At 33.0% G+C, this 10,185-nt stretch overlaps 1 protein-coding gene and 1 pseudogene across 1 annotated transcript; one reads left to right on the top strand and one right to left on the bottom strand.

Annotated features, from left to right (window-relative positions):
• Positions 1 to 5,168: 5,168 nt before the first annotated feature.
• On the bottom strand, positions 5,169 to 6,379 carry LOC126671707 (uncharacterized; annotated as a pseudogene).
• Positions 6,380 to 7,454: 1,075 nt separating this feature from the next.
• LOC126674954 (ferredoxin-thioredoxin reductase catalytic chain, chloroplastic) lies at positions 7,455 to 10,185 on the top strand. Its single transcript, XM_050369507.2, has 6 exons — positions 7,455 to 7,653; positions 7,793 to 7,905; positions 7,990 to 8,039; positions 8,133 to 8,204; positions 9,756 to 9,816; positions 9,959 to 10,185. The coding sequence occupies exons 1-6, from the start codon at positions 7,551 to 7,553 to the stop codon at positions 10,001 to 10,003; spliced, it is 444 nt and encodes a 147-aa protein (XP_050225464.1). The 5' UTR covers positions 7,455 to 7,550; the 3' UTR covers positions 10,004 to 10,185.

Below are 10,185 nucleotides of genomic sequence, written 5' to 3' on the forward strand. Positions count from 1 at the left end.
TACAAAACTGATTTAACCTACATTCAAAATGTTTTTGGTAATATTTGGTTAATTAGAAAATGTGCTAAACGGTTCCGAAAATCTAGAGAAAATCTTAAGCAAAAGGAAAGTAACGGATTGATCGTGGATGTTGCTGCATTAACGGCACCGTATTTGTCAATTTTAAAAACTTGTTTGTGTGAAACTTATCTTGTTAAATCAAAAAAAAAAGGTTTGTACCCGTAAAAAGTTGAAATAAATTTGGTCACCGTATAAATTATAATATTTTAGCCCAAAACAGTATATGGGCTAATTTTCTCATAATTTAATTTATATGAGTCAATTAGATTTAAAATTTGTGTTTACGGTGTCAAATAAGTCATTTTTAATTTAATCAGTAAATTAGATCCTCAATTTATCGATCCCAAAATTATGTACTAAAACATGGACATATTTGATCTGAAGACACAATTTTTGGACTTAAGTGACAGAATTGATCTATTTAATTAATTCCGAAAACACATATTTTGGATCTAACTGGCCCAAAAAGTTGAAATATATTTATTTAAATCCGCGATATAAGTTTAAGGGCCGCGTTGACCTTTTGCCAATAAAAATTAAATCTAACTCATCTAATTTACTATTTAAATTATTTAGAGGGGTAATGTTATAAAAAATCACAAACTTTACACGTTTTCACATTTTAATCACGTCATTTAAAAATTGTCATTTTGATACACCAATTACTAAATTTTCTCAAATCCATACACCGTTCAAAAATCGGGCAAAAATTGTTGATGTGTCACCATGTGATTCGTTATGGTATGTCACTATCTGGTTGCCAACTCAGCAATTTTCACCAAATTTTTGAACGATATATGGATTTGAGAAAATATGGTAATTGGAGTATCAAAATGACAATTTTTAAACGACGTGATTAAAATGAGAAAACGTGTAAAGTTGGTGAATTTTTATGACATTAACGCTTATTTAAAATCAAATTCATTTCAATTATAAGTAAATTAAGCTCAAATATGTTGCAAATTAAATGAAATGCTACATTTTGTTATAAATTTAATGATAATATAAATAATGTTTATAGACTAAACTAATTAATAATTAGTGATCACAATAATGCAACAAGAGAGCATATATTTGGGAGGAATTTTACTTCTTTGATGAGTATTTTCAATTGTAAATTTTACATGGAATGGAACCTATTTATAGGCAATTTCACCCACCATGTAATTAATGCATTTACATGCATGTCAAATATGGAGGGTTGAAATATTTTCACCTAATTAGATAGGTAACTTTGAATTTGTCATCCATAATATTCACACACTATTCATAACACTCCCCCTTGGATGACAAAATGTTTATTCTAAATTACGCTATGTCGTACTGCCTCATTAAAAACCTCACTAAAGAAAAACCCAATGGGATAAAAACTTTAGTTAGGGAAAAAGAGTGCAGTGCGTAATTTCTCCCCCTCATTGCAACAGAGATAATCCTTCATGTATTTCGCAGATGGCGCATTCCAATATTATGAACATGTTTTCTAAATATTGCTGTAGGAAGTGCCTTCGTGAAGAGATCAGATGAATTATTATTTGATTGAACATACTGGATGTCAATTTCTTGATTCTTTATAAGTTCTTGAGTGTATGAAAAGAATCTTGGAGGTATATGTTTGGTTCTGTCACTCTTGACGTATCCTTCCTTGATTTGTGCTATACATGCAGCATTATCTTCATATAGAACAGTTGGACTCTTATGGACTGGAAGACCACAAGATTCTTGAATGTGTTGTGTTATTGATCTGAGCCACACACATTCCCTACTTGCTTCATGTAATGCAATAAGTTCAGCATGATTTGAGGAAGTGGCTACAATTGTTTGTTTCTGTGACCGCCAAGAAATTGCAGTACCTCCACTTGTAAATACATATCCAGTTTGAGACTTAACCTTATGAGGATCAGACAAATAACCTGCATCTGCATAACCAATCAATTCTAGATTTGAATCGTTAGAATAAAATAAACCAAGATCAGTGCTTCCACGAAGATAACGTAATATATGTTTGATTCCATTCCAATGTCTCTTCGTGGGAGCTGAACTGAATCTTGCCAATAAATTGACAGAAAAGGATATGTCAGGACGAGTGCAATTAGCGAGATACATAAGTGCTCCAATTGCACTGAGATATGGTACTTCAGGACCAAGAATATCCTCATTTTCTCCACAAGGACAAAATGGATCAGTTTCAACATTTAGTGATCGATTAACCATAGGAGTACTTAAAGGATTTGCTTTATCCATGCCAAAACGTTTTAAGATCTTTTCTATATAATTTGACTGATGCATTAATACACCATTGTGCATATGTTCAATTTGTAAACCAAGACAATATTTGGTTTTTCCAAGATCTTTCATTTCAAATTCTTCCTTTAAGTACACACTTGCTTCATTGATCTCACTATCTGTTCCAATAATATTTAAATCGTCAACATAGACAGCTATAATCACAAATCCGGATGTTGATTTCTTGATAAAAATGCATGGGCAAATAAGGTTATTCACATAGCCTTTATTTATCAAATAATCGCTTAAACGATTATACCACATGCGCCCTGATTGTTTTAACCCATACAAAGATCTTTGCAATTTGATTGAATACATTTCTTTGGGTTTTCTATTTAATGCTTCAGGCATTTTAAATCCTTTAGGGACCTTAATATAAATATCGCTATCTAGCGATCCATACAAGTATGCTGTTACAACATCCATGAGACGCATTTCTAATTTCTTAGAAACTGCAAGACTGATCAAATATCGAAATGTAATTGCATCCATGACAGGAGAATATGTTTCATCATAATCAATTCCAGGTCTTTGAGAAAAGCCTTGAGCAACAAGTCTAGCTTTATATCTTGTGATTTCATTTTTCTCATTTCGTTTTCGTATAAAGACCCATTTGTAACCTACCGGGTTCACATCTTTAGGTGTGAGGACAACAGGTCCAAACACACTTCTCTTGTTAAGAGAATCTAATTCAGCTTGCATAGCGTCTTTCCATTTATCCCAATCATGTCTATTTTGACATTCAATAACCGATCTCGGTTCGGGATCCTCATTTCCATTTATGATATCACATGCAACAGCATAAGAGAAAATTTCGTCAATATTTTCCATTGTGTCTCGATTCCAAACAATCTTTGTATTATTGTAATTAATCGAGATTTCTTCGTTATTCTCATTTGTGTCCTCTTCTAGGGTACTGTCTTGATCAATTACATTCATATCCTCTTCTGGGGCATTGCCTTGGTTAACCTCATTTATTTCTTCTTCTGGAGTATTTTCTTTATCTTGTGTTTCTTCAGGAACACCTTTCTCTTTGCTAGCATGATCGAGATTTTCTGCTCCTTTTCTTTTCCTAGGATTTTTATTTCTTGAACCGATCGGTCTTCCACGCTTCTGGCGTGTCTTTGATTCATGAGCGACTTTATTTTCAGAATTCTCTTTTGGAATCTCAACTCTAGCAGGGGCATTAACTGCTGGTATATATGATTTAGTCACTCTTTTTGTAACTGTAAATGCATCAGGTAATTGATTTGCAACAGCTTGCAAATGCACAATCTTTTGAACTTCTGTTTCACATTGTTTTGTGCAAGGATCAAGATGCAATAATGAAGGTTCACACCATGCAATATTTTTATCTGATTGTTTATTTTCTCCCCCTAATGGTGGGAACTCTTCTTCATTAAAATGACAATCGGCGAAACGTGCTGTAAAAACATCACCTGTTAAAGGTTCAAGATACCTAATTATGGATGCAGACACATAACCAACGTATATTCCCAATCTTCTTTGAGGACCCATTTTTGTGCGTTGTGGTGGTGCAATTGGCACGTATACAGCACAACCAAAAACCCTAAGATGGGCAATATCTGGTTCTTGACCAAATGCTAATTGTAATGGGGAGTATTTATGATATGCACTAGGTCTAACACGAATTAATGATGCAGCATGTAATATAGCATGTCCCCATATAGAGATAGGTAGCTTAGTTCTCATCATTAATGGTCTAGCAATAAGCTGAAGGCGCTTAATTAGAGATTCAGCTAAACCATTCTGTGTATGTACGTGTGCAACAGGATGCTCAACTGTGATTCCAACAGACATGCAATAATCATTGAATGTTTGAGATGTGAATTCACCAGCATTATCAAGTCTTACCCTTTTAATTGTGTAATCAGGGAATTGAACACGCAATTTAATAATTTGGGCAAGAAATCTTGCAAATGCAACATTGCGAGTTGATAATAAACAAACATGTGACCATCTGCTGGATGCGTCAATCAATACCATAAAGTATCTGAATGGTCCACATGGTGGATGAATTGGCCCACATATATCACCTTGAATTCTTTCAAGAAATAAAGGTGATTCATTCTCAATTTTAGCCGGTGAAGGTCTCACAATTAATTTTCCAATAGAACAAGCTGTACATGACATATTACTTACTTGGGGAATTTTCTCACCTTTCAGTGGATGTCCTCGTGCACTGTCAATTATTCTCCGCATCATTATTGATCCTGGATGACCCAATCTTTCATGCCATAATTTTAGTATTGAAGCATCACAATACTTTTTCTTTTCAGCCATATGTGATTCGACCACATTTATATATGTATAATATAAACCAGAAGAAAATGTGGGTAATTTTTCAATTACATGCTTCTTACCTGAAACATTTGTTGTAATATGAAGATATTCCATATTATCATCATTTTTTTGTCTCAATATGGAATTTATTCAGACGAATATCTTTAAAACTCAACAAGTTTCTTTGAGACTTGGGGGAAAATAATGCTTCATTAATGGTAAGTACAGTTCCCCCTTGTAATAGAATAGTAGCTCTTCCGGAGCCTTCAATTAATTTTACCTTACCAGATATTGTACTGACATTTGTCTGACATCTTTTAAGATTTGAAAAATATTTTTGGTGTTTGAGTATAGTGTGGGTTGTCGCACTATCCACAAGACATATGTCTTCATTACTGAACTTGGACGAAACAACATGCTGAGAATTATCCATATGCTTCTTAATTCAAACAAAGAAAAATTCATCATAAGAAATTATAGAATAACACAACAATACATAAGTAAATAATAAAAACATTACAATACATGCTGGATTAGTTTTCATTATTATTGTTCTCAAGAAAATCAGAAACATCTAAATGTGTCATGTCTATAGAGTCATTATGCATTAGACTGTGGTCAAAATCATCATCAGCAACAAAATTTGTTTCTATATTCTTTCCATTTTCCTTGAGGGAAGCTTGGTAAAGCTCAACAAGATGTTTGGGCGTACGACAGGTACGCGACCAATGCCCAGTCATGCCACATCGATAACATTTACTATCGACATTTTTCACTTGATGTTTGTATTGTCCACTGTTTCTGTTTTCTTGTTTCTCCTCCTTCTTATCCCACTTCTGGTGGTGATTCTTATGCTTAAAGGAGTTATTATAACCGACATGGTTGTAATTATTTCCACCTCGACCATAACCATGACCACGACCACGACCACGGCCACGACCACGACCACGAGGAGATCTATATGCGCTCGCATTTACTTCAGGAAATGGAGCAGAACCAGTGGGTCGTGCCGCATGATTTTTCATTAACAGCTCGTTATTCTGCTCAGCCACTAGAAGGCAAGAAATCAGCTCTGAATATTTCTTAAACCCTTTCTCACGATACTGCTGCTGGAGTACCACATTAGATGCATGAAAAGTGGAGAATGTTTTTTCTAATAAATCTTCATCAGTAATTGTTTCTCCACACAATTTTAGCTTTGAGCTAATTCGGAATATTGCAGAATTGTATTCACTAACACTTTTAAAATCCTGCAATCTTAAATGCATCCAGTCATAACGAGCTTTTGGAAGAATTACAGTTTTCTGATGGTCGAAGCGTTCTTTTAAACTATTCCAGAGAACAAGTGGATTATCTTCACTGAGATATTCATTTTTTTAATCCTTCATCAAGATGATGGCGAAGGAAGATCATTGCTTTTGCACGATCTTGAGTAGAGGCATTATTTCCCTCTTTAATAGTGTCCTCATGACCAGAGGCTTGCAGATGTATTTTAGCATCTAGTATCCATGACAGATAATTTTTTCCAGATACATCAAGTGCCGTAAATTCAAGCTTTGTAAGGTTTGACATGATTAAACTATCACATGAAAAATAAATATAATTAGAACTAATATTTATTTATGCGATAAAAACATAGAAATAATAATCATTTATTTTCAAGAGTAAACAAACAAGTACAACCATCATATTTTTGGCTTATAAATATGCATAATCAACAATTATTGCAGCAACTAGTAAAGGTAGAACAATAAATACAAAAATACCTAAATATAAATAAAATTCTTTCCACGGAAGATTAAATATACCAATGAGTATTAAATTAAGTAACATAATAATAATAATCCAAAATAGCTTCATTTTTGAATTTTTGAAGATTAAGAGATGAAAAATTGTGTAGTGAAAATAAATAGTAAAGTGAGTATATATAGAGAAAAATATAGCCGTTTTATTACCGTTATATAGCCGTTTGTTACCGTTATGTAGCCGTTAGGTTATTTTATATTTTTTTTGAATAAAATTATTTAGATGAGGACAACAATGGATTAAATTTAATTATGGTATAAAAATATTTATATTTATACTAATAGTGTCAACTAAATAAAATCGTTTATAGCAAGGGGATTACCACTCAAGCATCAACGATTAAAATTAAATTATCAAAAGATTATTTATAGGAGGCTTAGCCTTCCATATAAAAATTAATAACATAGATATAAACATAATAAATTAAATATTAAGTAAATAAAATTTGTAGGAGGTATAACCTTCCATTAATTAAATAATTAGACAAGTATTAAAGTTAGAGATTTACCTTTAGAATACTTTACCGAATTTTCTTGGATTAGAGAATCGTAAACTAATAGAACGATCGTGCTGATAACGTGTTATAAATTTAATGATAATATAAATAATGTTTATAGACTAAACTAATTAATAATTAGTGATCACAATAATGCAACAAGAGAGCATATATTTGGGAGGAATTTTACTTCTTTGATGAGTATTTTCAATTGTAAATTTTACATGGAATGGAACCTATTTATAGGCAATTTCACCCACCATGTAATTAATGCATTTACATGCATGTCAAATATGGAGGGTTGAAATATTTTCACCTAATTAGATAGATAACTTTGAATTTGTCATCCATAATATTCACACACTATTCATAACACATTTTAATTATCCATTCCAATCATTTATATTACCCCTACATCATCCAAAAATATATTGTGGTTTGTATACTTTGTTGGTTGATATTTTTTTTATAATGAATGGCTTTCATTTCCTTAAAAAATTTAGAGATAAAATAAAAAAAGAAGTTTAATAGAAAAGCAAAATGAAATCGAAAATAAAAAACAAACGGTAATCAATCATCACTCTCCCAATAACTAATTGTAATGACTCTTCAAGCAAGCTCCTGTAGCTATGGAAATTCCTTCATTTCTCCGCCCAGACCCTCCCGTCTCCGCCGCGCGCCGTCGTCCCTAATCCGAGCCAAAGGTAAATTGTTCTTCATTATCCCTTATGTTCAGTTGAGTTAGTAATTGTAGTCATTAAGTAGTTAATCTAATTTAATTGTAATGTAATGATGTTTTTGTTTACTATGTTTCTAATTATTAATGTTTTAATTTATGAACAGCTGAACCATCGGATAAATCAGTAGAGTTAATGAGGAAATTCTCGGAGCAGTATGCTCGTAAATCCGGAACTTATTTCTGTGTAGATAAGGGTGTTACTTCTGTTGTCATTAAGGTATAATTTTCGGAACAGTTTGCTCGTAAATCCGGGACTTTTTTCTTTGTGTTTATGTGTTCTTCATTTTTGAATTGGAATTAGGGTTTGGCAGAACATAAAGACACATTGGGTGCACCTCTTTGTCCTTGTAGGTAATTATTTTAGCTTTTTTTTCTATTTATTTTGAGAATTATTTAAATTTTAGGCATCCGGAAATTCTTGAACATGACCAATTGGATTTACAGGCATTATGATGATAAACCAGCCGAAGCGGGTCAGGGTTTTTGGAATTGTCCGTGCGTTCCGATGAGAGAAAGGTGCACACATTAATATTTTTTCGTTATGAATTATTAGGTGTAAGTAGTAACGGTAGATAATATGTAGAACATTTTTAAATGAATTGCAGTTAAACGGGAAATTTTGTTCACTGTTTGACCTAAGATTTCGATTCTCTTCCGAAATTGACATTCTTTTAGCCTCAATTGGTTATAAACTTGGAGACTTATGTTTGCTTATTCTTGCAATTTCCGAACTATAGTGTACATGTCTTTCTTAACTCCTGTTACAGCACTGTTGCCTTTTAGTCATCTGTTTCTTTGAAACATGTTAGCCATGTTTCACATCTGCTACCATCATCCTATTGGAAGTTCTGAAAGACTTTAGCTCTGTTTGAAAGTGCATAGAGACTTGCTTTATCTTTCTATTGAGTATTTGTCCTGCTTATGGTTATGGAGGTTTAGCTACCTGATAGTAATAGCATTTTAGTATATGTCCTTTACACTAGTCCATGAGCATGTGACTGTGTCATACTCATCGGTTGTAATAGAGTATTTTATCATTTTTGGTAATTTGCAAAGTTGAATCGCCCAGATAAAATAACTATAAACTAAGTGTAGGTTATTAGAATAGCTCGAGATAAGAACCTGTTCTTGAAGTATCTTCTTTACCACAAGCATGGTATTGAAAGCCTACTTCCTGGGTTGAGATGATATTTCTTAGGGAAAAAGAAGATTTTAGGTGTGTTACTAGGCATACAGAATCACATGGGATAACAAGTGAATCTTTGGATCTGTGCATACATCGCATGCTAATAGCCGCCATAGGGTGAATTAGAGAAGAAGATATTGCAATAGATCATCTTGGTGACTGCATATTTGCTGCTAATGCAATCATGAAAAATAAAACTAGTGGTAAAGGATATATAGTAGAGGATCATCAATAAAGGTTCATTATGCCCTTCCAGTTTGGCATAAACGATAAACCGAGTCCAAGTTCGTAGTTTTGGACAAAAACACCCACAACTTGACATTTTTGAGTCAGTTTACACCTTTAGCTATCAAGATTGAGGTTACATTAGGGTGTGAATTGACCCAAAATTTGCAAGTTGTGAGTTTCTTATATCCAAAACCACAAATTCAGACTCTTTTGATCTTTTGTGCCGAATTGGAGGGGCGAAATGAACCTTTGTTGAGAGGATTATATAGAATACGTGCATAGAATTCGTTCTTGGCAGCATAGTCACTTTCCATATAGTTTATTTTTTGTCAAAAAGTTTAAAAATCAAAGCTTCCCAATATTTGGCATTGCTGCTATGCATATAAATATGTAAGATAGACCATTACTGGTTGCCCTTGAGCCTTTGACATTCTCATGTATATCTGTCCTATTTTAAAGCTTTAAATCATGCTAAAATAAATATTCTACTCTACAATTTGATCATGCTAGTGTAAATTTTCATCGTATGCTGCCGGTTCCAGCATGATAAATGAGCATCTTTTTTTTTCTTTGCTTATTTATTGTTCCTACAAATGTGATGTTTCCCATGCTATTGTAAATTGAGTCCTGTAACTTTGATTTTGTCTTGGCAGGAAGGAGTGTCACTGCATGCTCTTTCTTACTCCAGAAAATGACTTTGCCGGCAAGGATCAGGTAATAACGAATCACTTTTTTGAGTCCAAATTTACTAACTGTTCTTATTATGATATAGTTTTTGCAAATTTTTATGGGTTTTTACATTTAGTAATCATTAGTGTTCGTTTAATGCGAATGTGATGGTTTTCTTGCTGCGCAGGTAATTACCCTGGAAGAAATTAAGGAAACAACAGCAAATATGTGATATCTGATGTATTGTAATTGTTCTTTTTTTCTTCTAATCGATGAGTTATATCTCCTTGTGCGTAAATATTAGTATTATGCTATGAAACAGATCCGATTTCTTGAGTACCTCTCACTTCCATTGTAATGTCTACTGCTGGTGCTCTTCATAAAGCATGATCATAGTCCTCGTTTTACTGCTAA

Source organism: Mercurialis annua, linkage group LG3 (genome assembly GCF_937616625.2).
Source record: "Mercurialis annua linkage group LG3, ddMerAnnu1.2, whole genome shotgun sequence".
Lineage (NCBI taxonomy): Eukaryota > Viridiplantae > Streptophyta > Magnoliopsida > Malpighiales > Euphorbiaceae > Mercurialis > Mercurialis annua.

Excerpts from the sequence above, each read along its gene's own strand:
- LOC126674954 (XM_050369507.2), top strand. The coding sequence starts at position 7,551 with ATGACTCTTCAAGCAAGCTCCTGTAGCTATGGAAATTCCTTCATTTCT. Across the intron at positions 8,040-8,132 it reads GCACCTCTTTGTCCTTGTAG|GCATTATGATGATAAACCAG; the intron begins GTAATTATTTTA and ends TTGGATTTACAG. Across the intron at positions 8,205-9,755 it reads TGCGTTCCGATGAGAGAAAG|GAAGGAGTGTCACTGCATGC; the intron begins GTGCACACATTA and ends TTGTCTTGGCAG.